At 38.9% G+C, this 16,893-nt stretch overlaps 1 protein-coding gene across 2 annotated transcripts in view; it reads right to left on the bottom strand.

The window, feature by feature from the left end:
- The window catches only part of LOC137192016 (aldehyde dehydrogenase, mitochondrial-like), a 42,273-nt gene that overhangs the window by 12,084 nt on the left and 13,296 nt on the right, over positions 1 to 16,893 (bottom strand). The window contains exons 6-8 of one of the 2 annotated variants that reach the window (XM_067602565.1): positions 16,247 to 16,375; positions 13,474 to 13,587; positions 2,119 to 2,221 (exon numbers count right to left, since the gene is read on the bottom strand). In XM_067602565.1, the coding sequence (XP_067458666.1) occupies positions 2,119 to 2,221; positions 13,474 to 13,587; positions 16,247 to 16,375 (346 nt within the window). The remainder of the gene's footprint in view (positions 1 to 2,118; positions 2,222 to 13,473; positions 13,588 to 16,246; positions 16,376 to 16,893) is intronic. The other variant, XM_067602566.1, reaches the window with a different exon arrangement.

Below are 16,893 nucleotides of genomic sequence, written 5' to 3'. Positions count from 1 at the left end.
TTGAATGTTGAGGAAAGACCTCTGCTGATATATGATGTATAATGTTTTCTTATTGTGATCTATTAAATTGCCCTTAAACTCTATATAACTTAGTGGGAATGTGGTATGTATGAAGAATTACTTTGATAAGTTAAGAATTAACACTAGTAGTTATAAAGTATGTTAGCTTATATGAGAAGTAAGTTGTTATAGCCAATGGATGTATAGCCAACAAAGACTACATTTTTATTTTTAACCTAATCAAAGGATTTAACTCAGGTATTGTGATGGTGATTACATTATAGATGTGTGTCTCTGAACATTGAGTAATGTATTGTACATATGCAATTCATGTTTAAATGTGGATGATCATGGTGAAATGTTGCAGTTGAAATTTAATCAACTCAGAGAAGATCACATGTTTTCTCTTAGACAAAGGATTTTCTGTTTTGCGTGGGAGAATATCTATCTCAACCCACACACACCAATCTTAGCGCCAGCCTTAATAAAAACAGCGTACTGGCTACACTCATTCTGCTTTTTCCTTTACATCTCCGAGAAGACACACGTTGCATCAAAAATAAATTTTTAACTTTCTCTGTACTTTTTCTTTTGTATCATGTGATCTCCTAAGTTAACTTTCTTTTTCTATAAGCTACGTGCAGTATTGTAACTTCAGTCAAACAAATCTTAAGTTGAAATTATTTCCCGCTTAGTATCTTGAAGTATAGTTTCGTTTGGCCGGCGAGATTATTTTTCGAGTTATTTAGAAAAAAGTCAGTCAGAAATTTCAATTAAAACAACCCGCTCTCCACAGATCAAGATATCTTCAACACGGTGTTATCAGAGACAGCTACATAAGATCAGCCTGCCTCCACAAAATGGTGAAGCCTGTGATGTTTCGAAGAATTACCTGAAGAAACCATCACAACACTGTTTTTTAAAGACTCCCATAATGCTCACGAGCGGAAACTCCGCTGGTAAACCCCGGTGCAGAACAGCTGTTTCCCTCCCTAACGCTGCGGAGAACAACTAAGTCTCCTGCTGAGTCATCTGAGGACACACAGTAGGTGGCTAAATAGGCTAAGTAGGCTAAGTAGGCTAAATATCGCTACTCCTGCTCCATCTAACTCATGATTAAGAGTTGTTGTCATTTGAATTGAACTCTCTTGTTAATTTCTTAGAGAAGTTGGTCAGTTAAATTACCCCAGCCTTAACTAATTCCCCGTTAATTACGTTATCATTAACATTTCACCATCAGTCATTCATAACTTCTAATACACCATGGAACATGTTGGAACATGGAACATGGAACATGTTGTCTGGCTGCCTGTATTCTTATGTATAAATAGTCTATCATTGCCATTAATATGAGGAAAATATCCCCCCACAATACATACAAGTTAAGCAAAGATATGAAAGACTGAAAGTAAATTTGAAAAGTTTTCAGAATGTGTAATAAATTCAGCTTCACTTCACACTCTCCTTTCAAAGTTTCAACTCACTTGTTTTAGAGATTCACATGTGTTTCAGAAAATTTGATCAGCTCTTTCAGCTTTTGTTACACTTTGTGTGAGCAGTGCACCCACTAATCTCTACAATAGACATTTTCCTTTTAAATAAAGAACCAGCCAATACCAAACAGTCATCATAAAGTTTGAGAAACACCTCTGCATTTAAATAAAAAGACCAGACTTTGGTCCAAGGACCAATATTCATATTAGAATTATAAGTCAGATAAATCTGCTTGGGGGCCCTGTGCATTGTGTACAGTATTCCTCTGGTGGAATGGGACATAGCCCAAGGTTGGCTGTATGATTACACACAAGCTATTTTAGCGATGTGCATCATGTCACAAAAGCCCAATATCAGCTGAAACATTCATGTCATTTGATATTGTGCTTTAGTGTATTTAGTGTACATATTCCCAAACAAAGTTACAGTCGAATTACAACAAACTAATTGCCCCAAAGCGAACTGGGGGCTTTAGGAGGGGTAGTTGCAGTTGCCTGTTTTGCCTGGTTGGTAATCCACCCTTGATTTGGATGTGACTGAGGCAGGTTCATCTGTAAAACATACAAACACAGCATACAGTATGTTGCAGCTTTGAACACCACGTCACACAGACAGAATACATACTGTTGGCATCAGACAGGATGATATTAGGACTCTTTCCTCCCAGCTCCAGAGTGACTTTCTTCAGGTTGCTGCTGCCTGAAGCCTGCTGGATTAGATGACCAACCTGATGGACACAGACGGGCAAAGACAGAGATTGTGACACCTTCACTTCAGCTGCAACAATTTTTATTGATGGAGAAGTTAGTGTTAAAACATCTTATTTAAAATGACACAGCAAGTTGCCATTAGCCAAATGGATAAATTAGAAAGAAGTTTGTTAACAAGTGTAGGGTATAAATCCCCACATTTTGCTAAACATACACACACACAGCACTTTATTAGGAATATTACAGTAGGTTATTAAAGTCCATACAAACATCTGTGATTATCAGTGTAATGTGATTTCTCCCTGGAATCTGTTGAGTGTATGTAAATGTACTGACTGACATGCACACTCAGTATTTTGCTGCACAGCGAGCATTACTTGGAAGGCATGAGAGAGATTTTATGTAGATTTCACCTGAAATGGGAATTGACGTTTTCATTACTTGATTCCTTGTAGCAAAAACACGTATCTGAGGTGCTGACTTCAGCAGACTATTTTACAATTTGATGGGCACTATTGATTCTGAAATATTACTATATTTATGACCAGACACAGTGCTGGTTCTAGTGTGACTGGCTCCCTTGACAAAATCTGAAATTTGTAATTTCTGTGAAAGCAACGTTGCCCAAACAAAAATTACGAAAATCTATCTAAATGATAAGTTCAGTAATAAGGTCACTAAAGAGTTAAAAGAGTGCTTCCTTTTGTAAATGGTAAATGGACTGTACTTGTATAGGGCCATTCTAATCTTCCGACCACTCAAAGCGTTTTTACACTACAAATCACATTCACCCATTCACACACCGCCGAACATCGTCGGAGGAACATTGTTTTTTTGTTTTTGTTTTGTTTTTTAGGTGAAACAGCTTCATTCAGTATTTTTACCAATTTTAATCTGTGTGTACGTTTGTTTTGGAGAGGAGGAGACCTCTGCGGCTCCCAGTAAAAACATCCTGAATGATGAACACTGAAGTAATCCTATCCCAGAGAAGCTGGTTGTTTAACAATGAAGACAACAACTCCCATGATCCCACGCTACTTCACAACGTCATCACACTCAGTCTTTTGTTATTGTTTTGATTGAGAGCCCCCTAGCGGCTGAAATTACATATTGTGCGTTTAACAGCAAAAAACAATTATAATAAACTCAAGAAGAGGTGTACAACCTGTCTGCTACCTGATGACAACTCAATGGATCTTCATGTGGAGTGGACAAACTATATTGCATATTGCCAGCTCCATTGTGATCTGCACAAGCATCCCTCTCCCATTGGTCATGGCTAGGAACTTATGAATGGGAAGTGCCAACCAGTGCGTGATACCCTTCCCCCTTTGCCCAAGCAGCTCACACTTCATGACTGTTCAGATGATAGTAGTAGCAATGATGACAGGAGTGAGTGTGGAGAATAAACAGATGCAGATGAAGAGTAGTGGTCCACGTCCTAGTCATTGTAAAGTTGCAAATTCAGTTTAAATACCCTGCTAAATTCCTTGTTAAATACCGTGTTAACTGCTTTGTCAAATATCTTGTACTGCCATAAAGTGGATATTGATGTACAATATGTATGCCAATGTATTCCAATAAACACATTTATCATTCAATTCAATTCAATTCATTGAGAAATTAGTGACCATAGAGAGAAATTAGTAACCATAGAGAGCAAAGGTTTGTTTCTCATCAACCACAAACGTTACAGAGCTGTGTGGTTTTTAGTAGATTCTTTAATTTGGTTTTGAATGTACTGATGCAGCTCTTCATATCATCAGGTAGGGTATTCCACTGAGTTGTAGCTTTCACAGAGAAAGCTGACTGCCCAAATGCAGTGCCACGAAATGGCATGGTACAATCTTGCATAGAGGATATTCTGGGGGATCTAACAGAACTTACTGAGCGAGTGTTCACAAAGTCACATAGTGGAGGAGGGGCCAAACCATTTAAAATTTTATAAGCTAGGCACAAATTTGAGAATAATCTAAAATTCTCAAAGCTCAGTAAAGTGTATTTCTCCAGTACCCTACAGTGATGGAAATGCATTGGCTTTTTGTCAAGAGTTTTTAGATTTTGTTTGTATAAGGACTCAAGAGGTTTTATGGCTGTTTCTCCAGCCTGCCCCCAACATGTGCTGGAATAAGACATATGGGAAAGAATCATGCATGCATAAATATCTTGGCTGCGTTCAAAGAAAGAAAGTTCCTAATATGTTTAAAAGTTGCTAAGTTGTACTTTATGGTTTTAACTTTTTTTAACATGTTTCTTTAAGTTCAAATTTGGATCCAGTGTCACACCAAGATATTTAAAATCACTAAGTATGTCAATCTTTTAACCGTTGATGAGAATATCAGCGTTAGGAAGTTGTACCGTGGTTTTAGAGAAAAACATACCTTTTGTCTAGTTTACATTTAGACTCAGACATGATTGATCAAGCCAATGTGTGATCCTTTCCAATGCAATTGTTAGCTTAGCAGCATCTAACTCAGCTGTTTTGCATGTGTGTACACAACGGTGTCATCTGCATACATTTGTAGTTCTACATCATGACACTGTTGAAAGAGATCATTAATATATAGGCTAAATAATAGGGGACCTAACACTGACCCTTGTGGAACATGCATTGTGCACTTCATGTCACTAGACAATGCATCACAAACTTCAACACATTGTATCCTATTAGATAAATATGAGGACATCCATGTCAGTGTTCTAGATGAGAAGTTAAAATACAGCACAAACTATTCCTTTGTCATGTCTTGATTTAATTCGCTCTATTAAGTGCAAGGTAGCTGTTTTGGTGGAATGATTTGCTCTAAAGTCAAACTGCATACAATGTAGATCAAAATTGCTTGTATTAAGAAACACTGTCAGTTGTTTAATGACTTCCTCAGCAACCTTTGAGAGTATTGGCAGTATACTTATTGGTCTGTAGTTACTGGCTTCAAGGCAGTCTCCAGATTAAAAAATAGGTGTGACAATGGCACATTTACAGGCATCAGGAAAGGAGTTGTGTTTAAAAGACAAGTTAATTAAATGAGCAATAGGGGGAGTTAAAATATCTTTGTGTGATTTGACAAACATAGTGTCAAATTGGAAAGCACCTCTACTTTTGGAGCTTTTTAAGGAGCTGATGATTCTGTTTACTTGTAACTCATTAGTCTCTACCAGCTTGAAAACCTGGCCTGTAGCATCTATAGGAACAATATCCAGTTTCCTTTTCCTAACTCATATACAGACTCAAGAAAAAAAATATTAAAGACAGAAGCAACAATAAGATGACCTTCAATTAACTTTCCCTGGACTTTGAGTTTAAAATCTCCTAAAAATTTGGGTCCCTCCTTGTGAGATTATCAATGTTTTTCCAGATCAATTTACTGTTGCCTTTTGCCTCATTCAATATATTGAGATAAAAACGAGATTTAGCTTCTCTTAGCTCTTGGACAACTTGGTTTCTTACCTTTATACATCAGCATGTCAGTGTCTCTTCTAGTTTTAGTTGCCTCCCTCAGTGCAGGATCTCTAGATTTCACTAGTTTCCAAAAATTTTCATTGAACCACGATCATTTTTTATTTTTATTTTTAGATTTTATCTGTATCCTAACATTAAATCTTCCCCTCACAGTGTTGAGGAGACCTGCTATTCTCCGAAACAGTGTGGCAGATGACTGGTCCACTGGATCAGTGATTTGCTCTAGCACCTGGGCTTGTCCATGCTGCAGGACAGAGGAATAGATTACAAAATATTGCAGTAAGTTATGATGAAAACTCACTGTAGGAGTGTCAACTGGCCATGAGCCAGCGTTTTTTCCAAGCCCAATCACTTGGTGTCCCAGGTTTTCCATCAACGTTGATTGCTCTGGCCAGACAGACACACTCAAGCAATACAGCAGTAAGTATCAACAGTAGTCCAAAAAGCACTCTGAAGCACACATGAAACACAGCTCAGGTCTTTTTTCTGATGAAAAACTGCTTTGAACTTGACACAGTTTTTGACAGGCATGCTCTGTGGTACAATAAACGGCCTCAGAGGACAGTCCTACATAGCAATCCCATCCAGGATCCCGGTGGCCCGAGGGTAGAAGCTCCTCTTAAGCCCCTCAGCACCCCCCAGTGCACCCGGAACCTCCTCTTGACCTCAACGGGAAGAAAAGGCCCCACAGGGGCCAGGACCGTTTCCTTCGATGTTGAGATGGATGTACAGATGGTCTTGCTTAATGTCTAATCCGATGTTTACATTTGAAAACCTGGACCAGCCTGATAGCAGAGTTGGCAGGGGGGTGAGCTGACCCTCTCCCCATCCTGATGAGTGACCCCCAGTTGTATGCCATCACTTCTTGAGTCCAGGGTGCATAGAGAGGCTCCAGCATGCATGGATTACATTACCAGCAAGGCTCCTTTAAGTTGTCTTCTTGTTTTCAAAAAATAACTCTTGGGGGCAGAGGAGGACGGGTGCCTGCTGTCCTCTACAGATCTCTTACATCGATTTAATGAACTTAGTTTTTTTTCATGCTAATCTATGATTGGCCAAGATACGTAAAATGATGCTCCAAGGGAGGACGTCCTCCCTAACCAATCAACAACCAGAATGCAATATTGACATTGCGTTGGTGCAATGATAGTTTCCAGATTTCATCTTCAATTCTCTCCACTGTAAGGCAGAGTAGCAGCAGTAGATAACGAGCAGTAGATAGCTCATTGCGTTATCCAACTCAACAGTTGGCTTGTTGTAGCAGCCCTGAAAGACTCTTTATACATCCATGGAAGGAATGGTTAGGACTGTTGTTAAGCTAACGGGAGAATGGATGTGGACTGTGTGGTGCAGCAGCAGCAGGGCGCCCCCTGGAAGCAACCGGAGAAACAACCAGGAGAGTTAACTTGTTTGTCATTGTTGCTAATGATATCAGACGAATTAACCAGCAGCCACTAAGTTCTGTGAACTAACAAACAAGATGACCAACAGCCACAAATGGACATTATGACATGGATACTTCACCTCCATGATAGAAAGAAGAAGACATCAGATAACGTGAGTCAGATACAGCTTCTCTCTCTCTATCTCTTTGGTCGCTAATTTCATCTCTGATGGTTAAATGTTTCTGTGGCTGTTGTGTGAATTTATCTCCTTAATGAGAATGCAGCAGAGATCATACAATGTGCTGTGGGTAGTTTGCTTGTTGAAGTTACAGTGAGCTGTCTGGACTCACTCATTCATTTGGAATTGATCTCGTTCTAATTGAGTGGTTGTTCAATCACCTGATGATGTGTGATTTGTGAATGAGTGTGCAGGAGGTCTAGCGGCTTGTTGTGACAATTTCTTCAGTTCGTTTTTAAGCTGAGCCGTATATTGAGTAATAAGCTTAAAGTAACTAGAACAACAAGTGTTAACATGTCAGCTTTGTAGACTATATTTTGTATGCTGTGCATATAGATAAGAGTGTGTAAGTTATGTATTTAATACATGCATTAATACTTTCTGATGTGAACCTACACTTTTACATTGTGAATGTTTTAGTGTTCAGTCATTCTAGTGTTCAGCGCTGATCTGTACCTCTGTCACATTATAAGCTTTGTGGTACTTCATATATTTCTGTACACTAAGAAAATACATAGGAAACACGTGTAAATCATGTGATATGTTGTTTGTTTTTGATGAGAACATAAATCTGTTGTCACAATAGAACAATACTATAAATTTGAATTTCACTTTGGTAAAATGACACATTCTGAACCACTTCATGGCTAAAATGAGCACTTCTTTGTTTAGAAACAATATGTATATGTTAAATGTCTTTAAAGAAGCAGCCTTTTCACCATTGAGGGGTTTTTGTTTTTGAAAGCAAATTGTTTTGTTGGCATATAAAATTGCCCCCAACCCCTCCGATTTCATCAGGTGGGGGACAATGATGTAGTATGATGCGGTTTGTTGTAAGATTCCTTGTTGGTTTTCCTCCTGTCCTCCCCAATGTTTTGAGTCACCAGCCGTAATATTCACAGACTGGATTTTGCAACTCTGGAAAGTTATCATGCTGTAATCCCGTTTACTAGTGCGAACATGTGATGTCTGTGTCCGCAGACCTCCAAAAAAAGTACAAATGGAGCCACATACTGTTCTGTGTCCATGCGCAAGTCCATGAATTGACCTTTACAGTGACAGTACACTATGTCATTAAGGGCAAAATGAGACAGATAGCACTCAACAAGAGCAGAATGTTCAGTTAAAGATTCTTTGAATGTACTTATTTTAATGAAACAATGAAAGTCAAAAACGCTTAAAAGAATAAAGATATTTTTGTTCTAATCTAAACATTTGACGTCTTTTTGGAATCGAAACTGGGAATCAATAAGAACTAAGGCTGCTCGATTATGGCAAAAATCATAATCATGATTATTTTGGTCAATATTGAGATCACAATTATTTATCATGATTACTTTTTAACTCTCATTTTTGCCAATTGCCAATGCTGATATACAGTGCTGCTTGAAAGTTTGTGAACCCTTCAGAATTTTTCTGTATTTCTGCATAAATGACGTAAAACGTGATCAGATATTTACACAAGTCCTAAAACTAGATAAAGTGAACCCAATTAAACAAAAGAGACAAAAAAATCTTTTTTTTCATCTTTTTCATTTATTTATTGAGGAAAATTATCCAATCTAACATATTTGTGGAGGCAAAAGTATGTGAACCCTTGCTTTCAGTAACTGGTGTGACCCCCTTTTGCAGCAATAACTTCAACCAAACATTTCCGGTAACTGTTTATCAGCCCTGCACATCAGCTTGGAGGAATTTTAGCCCATTCCTACTTACAGAACAGTCTCAACTCAGGGATGTTGGTGGGCTTCTTTGCATGTACTGCCTGCTTCAGGTCCTTCCACAGCATTTCTTTAGGATTAAGGTCAGGACTTTGACTCAGCCGTTCCAAAACATAATCTTTCTTCTGCTCTAACCATTCTCTGGTAAAACAAGTGTCTGTGTATACATGCCTGCTGTTGGTGTGATTTTTGTTGTTCGACCACTCCTGGGGAGGGTAACAATGGTGTTGGATATCTTCAATTTGTACACGATCTGCCTGACAGTCCTGAGAGTCCAAACTCTTTAGAAATGGTTTTGTAACCCTTTCTAGCCTGGTGAGCATCAACAACTTTTCTTCTAAGGTCCTCAGAAATCTCCTTTGTTTGAGCCATGACACACTTCCACAAACCTGTGTTCAGACTTTGATAATGAAGACCCAGATTTCTCTTCTTTAAATAAGGCAGGGCCTCCCAGACTCACGCTTGATTGTCATCCCATTGATTGAAACACCCCGCTGTAATTTCCCCTTCAAATGAAATGATAATCTTAGAGATTCACATACTTTTGCCACACACAAATATGTAACATTGGATAATTTTCCTCAATAAATGAATGAAAAAGATGATGTTTGTTTAATTGGGTTCACTATATCTAGTTTTAGAACTTGTGTAAATATCTGATCACATTTTAGGTCATATTTATGCAGAAATACAGAAAATTCTAAAGGGTTCACAAACTTTCAGGCAGCACTGTATGCACATATTTTTTTCCACCTGGCTGAGGAGACTATTACACATGCAATAATAGATTGTACTAATGATCAAGAAAGACAATATATGAGGGAATAACTTAGGAAGACTGGAGTTCCGGAGCTCAGCATTAAAACTTCATTAAAGTCATGCTGTGGCTAACGCTCCGCTAGCCTCTCAGCTAGCCCCGGCTCTCCATTTGGATCCAACCGGAGCATCAAGACCTGGTTTGTTATTCAGGTTAAAGTGGGAAGAAACAGCAGGTCTGTCGGGCAGCGAGTGGAGTGGAGCCTGTGGAGGAAGCACCAATTAGACCCGATTTCACTACACGCAAATTCACTTGCTACAGTGGGCGAGGAAATAAAACCAATGAATCAATAAGCACAAACACTGTTTATTTCTTCCCGTGGAGCCGGCATGCAAACTATTTTGGTTCAGTAAATTTCAGCTGTCAGTTAGCCTGGTGAAGGCTGGACAGACAGCCAGTTCTGTGGACAGATACACTCAATGCCTGTCAGAGGTGTTTAGGAAGGGGCGAAAACTCACTAGCTGTAAAGGAATGGGGTGTGCTAGATTTGCAGCACAAGATAAAACGAGAGCATCATTACGAAAAGACAATAATAAACAATAATCATTTGATCTCGATTATCTTGTTTTCATAATCGTTGGAAGCCAAAATTGGAATCGAAAATAAAATTCGATTAATTGCACAGCCCTAATAAGAACCAGAATCAATTAGCAGAATCGGAATCAGAATCGATAAAATTCAAACGATACCCAACCGTTCCACTGGGCAGGGATGCTTGCACATACAAGACCTTCATGGAAAAGTAAGTAAGTAAGTAAAGTAAGTAGTAGAAAACCTTACCTGCCTCCTCATCATAAAAACAAACGACAGAAGTAGGCAACGAAAATCTACATAAGCCTGATGCATTTTGGAAACAAGTGCTGTGGACTGATTAAGTTAAAATAAAACTCTTTGGCCACAATCAGCATGGGTATATTTGGAGTAAAAATTAGCAGCATTTTCAGCTGTTAAGCATGGGGGTGGATGGTGGTGATTGAGCTGCTTTCTTCTGTTGAGTGCAAAAAGGTTTGAACCTGCCAATTGTTGCTTGCAGCTATATTTCTTTAAATTTTTGTTCAATTTATGACATAAAAAGTAATGTTTTTTTCACATCCTAGAGACACTGTGTTTACATCTTTTCTATTAAAAAAAATCACCAAAATATGTTGTTTGTCAAGGGGTGCCCAAACTTTTGCGTACAACTGTAACCCCCTTATCCTTCATAACCATTATAACCACCATATCCTTCATAACCATCACAACCACCTGTTCCTTCATAACCATTATAACCCCTTTATCCTTCATAACCATCATAACAACCTTATCCTGCATAACCATCATAACAACCTTATCTTTCATAACCATCACAACCACCTATTTCTTCACAACCATCATAACCCCCTTACCCTTAATGACCATCATTACCACCTTATCCTTTATAATCACCATAACCTTATCCTTCATAATCAGTATAACCACCTTGTCCTTCATGACCATCATAGCCCCCTTATAAATCATAACCACCGTATCCCTCATAACCATTATAACTATCTTGTCCTTCATAACCATCATACAACCTTATCCTTCATAACCATCGTAATAATAGGATTATTCCAGTGTTGATCGTTCAGGATGTTTTTACCGGGAGCTGAATTACCCGCAGAGCTTTCCTCCTCTCCAAAACAAACGGACCCGGTGTTTACAGGTAAGACATCCGGTAAGGGCGGTTAGCCAAGCTGCTGCTAACGTTTGCTTTGTTTATTTCTCTTATATCTTAAGATCCAGACGTTCAGCAGGTCTCTACCGTAAGCCTAATTATCCGCAGAGGTCTTTTCCTATCCAAAAACAAACGAACACACAGATTCAAATTGGTAAAAACACTGAATACAGCTGTTGCACCTAAAAAAAATCAATGTTTCTCAGAGGATGTTCAGCAAGCATCGACTTCCTGGAGGGGCTGTTAGCTGAGCAGCTGCTAATGCTGCCAACATTTGCCCAGTTTATTTCTCTGATAACTTAAGATCCAGACGTCCGACTACTAAAATCCTTAATCCGCCTAAAAGATATAGTTAAAAACGACCAAAATTTATCATGAAAATGTGACTTAAAACTGAATAAAAGTCAATTTATAAAAGTTTCTGTTGAACAGCCACAACATTGATGTATTATCTTGTATGTGTTTAAGTTACTCTTTAGTAGACACCATTGTGGCAAACAGCACAACGCTGATGTATTAACTTGTATGTGTGTAAGTTACTCTTTGGTAGACACAATTGTAGCAGACAAACACAACACAGAGGCATGCATCTTGTGCACTATACTCTTCGGTAGAGGGGTATGACGCCATTGACAGGCGACCAAATGAAACAGTCCGTTACCTTGATTACAATTTCAGATTTCTCTGGGTTTGAAAATTGTTGGAAACATTTGAGATAATGTAAGTACACAACTCAACAAAATATATAACATAGGTCTAGTTGTTTTTAGAAATTTTAATGCGGAATAATTACATATTATAGCTTTAATTATTTACATGAAAACATATGTAAAAAGGACAATTATTTAGCTTTTGGCAGAATTAATTGTTTTTAATCGAAATCAAATGACAACACAGAAAATAGAATGTGAAGAGGTGTATGCATGAGAATGCATATGCTCAAGAACAAACAAAAAGGGGACTCACGTTAAACCATTGCTCCATGGAATTACTAGTAGTCAAAAAAGTTCAGCCAGTGCAACAAGCTGCAGGACATTTACATTGTTGATTTTTATCTATATCTGTGCAGCTTTGACCTTTAGGTTTGGGGTCATCGTCTCACTAGCGCATAAAATCTTTCACTGCCCACTTGTCTGTCAGCATAATGCCTCCACGACCAGGATTCATGTTCGGGTTGGTCTGTTTCTGTGTGTTGTTTGACCTGCACCACATACAGTGTTTGGAACAACCTCCATCTAAATTTGTTGGCCCTGACAACAGGGTTTACATTTTTGTGATTGTTTGAGTCTTTCTGCCCCCAAGAGGTCATAAATAAATCTCCTGACTTTTTAATTTGTTTTCGTACATATATGTCAGTGTCTCCCCTAGGTTGACTGCTTTGGGGTGATGGCAGCCTTAGGTGGGTGGGGGCATGTGCAGAGCAAAACTCAGCAGCCACACATTTCTCCGTTCTCTGTTTACGACCATCAGGCTAACCCATTGTTGCCAACTTTGGGGTTTAACCCCCTTGACTTTTCTAGCAGCGGAAACAACAGACGACACTTTTCTTTGTCTTGAGAAGCTGCATTTATTAACTGACACACTGCTGACTTACTGCTAACCTTTTCCTCTGCTCTGCTTGCATTGACCGTCACTTTTCTCTCACTCACTAAACACACATAAGCCATTGCCCTATTCCTTACAAGAGCTACACTACCAAGAGTTTCCCAAGCACCGACACAGAGGTTGACTCACATTTCGGAACAGTGCTGCACAGAGGCTCCCAAACGCTATTGACTTCTGAATGAATGAATATTTGGCGTAATTTTTGGCATTAAAAAATTTTTTTTTGGCCTGGCAGGGGTTCTTGTTGGCCTGGCATCCTACCAGTCCTGTACAACTATAGGGGAAACACTGTATGTTATTAACCTGTCAACAATAACTGAAAGCAAAGGGCGGAAGTATTGTCTTACCTCTGTGGATCCAGTGAAGGCCACCTTGTCAACATCCATGTGCCTTGCTATGGCAGCCCCAGCTGATGGCCCCATGCCAGGCAAGATATTCACAACACCTTCAGGAAAACCCACCTTTAAAAGCAGAACCATGTCACAGGCTTGAGAAAACCCACTTGGTCATTATTACTGAGTACATCTCTGTAAAGAACATAAAATGCAAATGCAACTCAAACTACAAATTCAGTTGAATAAGTGAAACCACATTTAATCATCCCTCTTTGCGGTCAAAAATAATGTCAACCTGCTTTTTTAAATATATTGGTAATATTTTGTATCAATTATTATTATTATATTATATAAATTATTATATAAATATCAACATGAAGAAAAAATGTCTTTTAGATATTTAGAAATATTAGAAATTCTCCTTTTTATCTCAGCCAGCTGGGGGCGCATGTTTGTGTTTGATTGACAGCAGCAGGCAGACTCAGTTGCCGTAGCAACTTGTCATGTTGTTAGTAGTGGTGTTGAAGAGTAACGGTGCTGCCCCTCTGTACACGAACTGACTGGCAACTAAATCCGCACTCATTCATTGTCTATGGGAAGCGACTAATTCACTGCACAAAGGATGCTGAGATACCTGGCAATGCGGACCAAGCTGGCTGTGCAACAAGAAGGTGAGACAAATTCAAAAATTCAAACAGTGCTCACATCAAGAAAGCCAATCTGCTGCAGCACCAGAGACTGAAGAGCTGTGTGTGCTGGCTGTGCGACTGGCAGAGCAGGATGGATGCAAGTTTATACGTATTGGTTGCATACAGTGGGGCTACACCGTAAGGACCACATCAGCATCTAACCAAACCAAAGTGACATTTGCAGGCATGTTAACATGCTGCTTAATGTGCTGCAGCTGAGCAGCTAATTAGCTATCTAGCCTGCTAACTGATGTTAGCGGTGCACTTTTCCCCAGTATAGGTTTGTTTGGTGGCTCGTTCAACAAGCTAAGGTGAAGGACAAGATGTGTCTTCATGATTGTAGGTTAGATAAGAAGGAGATTTTAGCAGGAAATCTAATGTGGGTTGTTGTTCAGAGTCTGTGGCTCATATGTCGTATAGCAGGTTGCTATCAGGCTCCGTGTGACCATCTGCTCTGCCTATGATAGAACGCCATGTTATCGCTTTATACATGATTTGGGCGGTTGTGGCTCAGGAGGTAGAAGTGTCCTTGGACAAGATACTGAACCCAAAATTGCTCCTGATGGCTGTGCCATGAATGTATGAATGTGTGTGAATGATTAGTTCCCTCTGATGGGCAGGTTGGGACCTTGCATGATAGCCCCTGTACCCATTCAGCGTATGAATGTATGTGAATGAGTGAATGTGACACATAGTGTAAAAGCGTGGTCGGAAGTCTAGAAAGGTGCTATACAAGTACAGTCCATTTACAGTCTATTTGATTGGCTGTATGGAAACAAGTTATCTATCTACATAGATGGAGAACTAACAGTATTCTGTTTAATTAATGCAAAATTAAGGGATGCCAAAAAATATAAACTATACATTTTTCCCTTTTGGTTTCAGATTTTTCATAGAACAAGAACATAGAACAAGTTATTTGCAGAGCAAATGCTGTAGCAGAAAAACAAAATGTTAATTAATTTCAGTTGATCTTTAAGTATAATACCATTACATAAAACAGCACAAACCTCGAGAGCTGAATCAACAGCTGTCTGACATAATCAACAGAAACCTAACATTGTAAGGTTTACAAATTAAATCTTTCCACTGCATTGTGTGCATAAATGCATGTGTCCTTAAAAATAAAGAAAGCTGAGACTAATGAATCATTGAATGGCTAAATGTCAACAACCCTGTCATAAACTGGGGAGCAGGGCCACACAGGGTTGTGTAATTAAGCAGTGACATTTTACTACCAGTTCTTGAATGAACAGGAAGCCAGTGCTTCCTCAGACGATGCAATGTTGCCATACTTTTTCCTGGTAAAACTCTGGAATTGTTTTACAGAGAGGAGGAGAACAAAGAGCTCTGTGCTTATAACCTCAGAGAGAATGATGGTTCACACAGTGTAGTTGCATACACACATCCTATAAAAACATGTTTTTCATAAAGAAAGCCTGACAGCAAATTATCTTAATTATCATTATCCTTTATTTCCTTATCCCACTTGAAAGAATGGTGCATGGTGTAAAAGGATCACTAGTATTCTGGGAGGAATATAAAACCTGACCTGGTCTGATAGATGAGTCAGAGGAAACCTTTTTGACATTTATCCCTCTTAAGGGGGAAAGTAGCCTCTGACACTTATACAGTACCAGTCAAGTGTGGACACACTTTCTTATTTAAGTGAATGAGAAGGTGTGTCCAATCTTTTGACTGGTACTGTACACTTAGCCACATCATATTAGCCCATAATACTGAGGCTAACAACTTGAAAACAACTCCTGATAAGCAAAGACAGATTGCATACTACAACTTTGTCAATGATAAAACAGCACATGCACACGCACACGCACACGCACACGCACACACACACACACACACACACACACACACACACACACACACACACACACTAGACTAGTGTGGGCTTCAGTACAAGTCCATCAAAATGAATGGTTGAAAAAGTACAGAATTTGCTATGTTGTCCTGAAAAAAAATGGAGATTCTATTGAATAAGAGGTTAATGGTTAATGGGAATATTGCATTAATGTTAATGTTCCAGTGTGTTGCACTTAAATTGAGTGTATATGAAGAAAAATGAAACAAAGTACCTCTTTAATCAGGCTGGCTACATAGAGTGCTGTGAGTGGCGTCTGCTCTGCAACTTTCATCACCACAGTGTTACCAGTTGCAAGGGCAGGGCCAAGTTTCCAGGCCTGCATCAAAAGAGGGAAGTTCCACTGCAGGGAATGAAGGAGAGGGGGAGGAGAGAAGAGAAAGCTGTGACAACAAAAAAGGTTTTTAGCACTGTGCATGAACCCTGAACAAATTTATCTCTTTGACTGGGTGACAGTCGTGTGACAGTCAACAAATAACTTTACAGAAGTGATTAAAGTTTGCCAAAAAAAAAAAAAAAGGCTTCTGCTTTAAGTAACACAATTTCAATCTGTCAATTTAACCTCAAGCGAGTGTCTCTTCATCTGTGTGTATCTGATAACAGATTTTACACCCATTTTTCTCAACACTAAATTTTACAGTTTCTACAGCCACAGGGGTCTGTGTTAGGCTATTTGTATGCATTTCCGTTTCTTTAATGTTTTGTGTTTCTAAACAGGAATGCCTCAAAAACATACTTCATGAGCCCAAACACACAATTCTCAGCAAAATCTTAGCACCTAAAGAACGGCAACAAATCTCACTATATAAAGCAAGGAATGTGTGTATGTATGTATGTATATATGTATGTATGTATGTATGT

Source organism: Thunnus thynnus, chromosome 10, assembly GCF_963924715.1.
Source record: "Thunnus thynnus chromosome 10, fThuThy2.1, whole genome shotgun sequence".
Lineage (NCBI taxonomy): Eukaryota > Metazoa > Chordata > Actinopteri > Scombriformes > Scombridae > Thunnus > Thunnus thynnus.
This window is presented reverse-complemented; position numbering and strand designations above follow the sequence as displayed.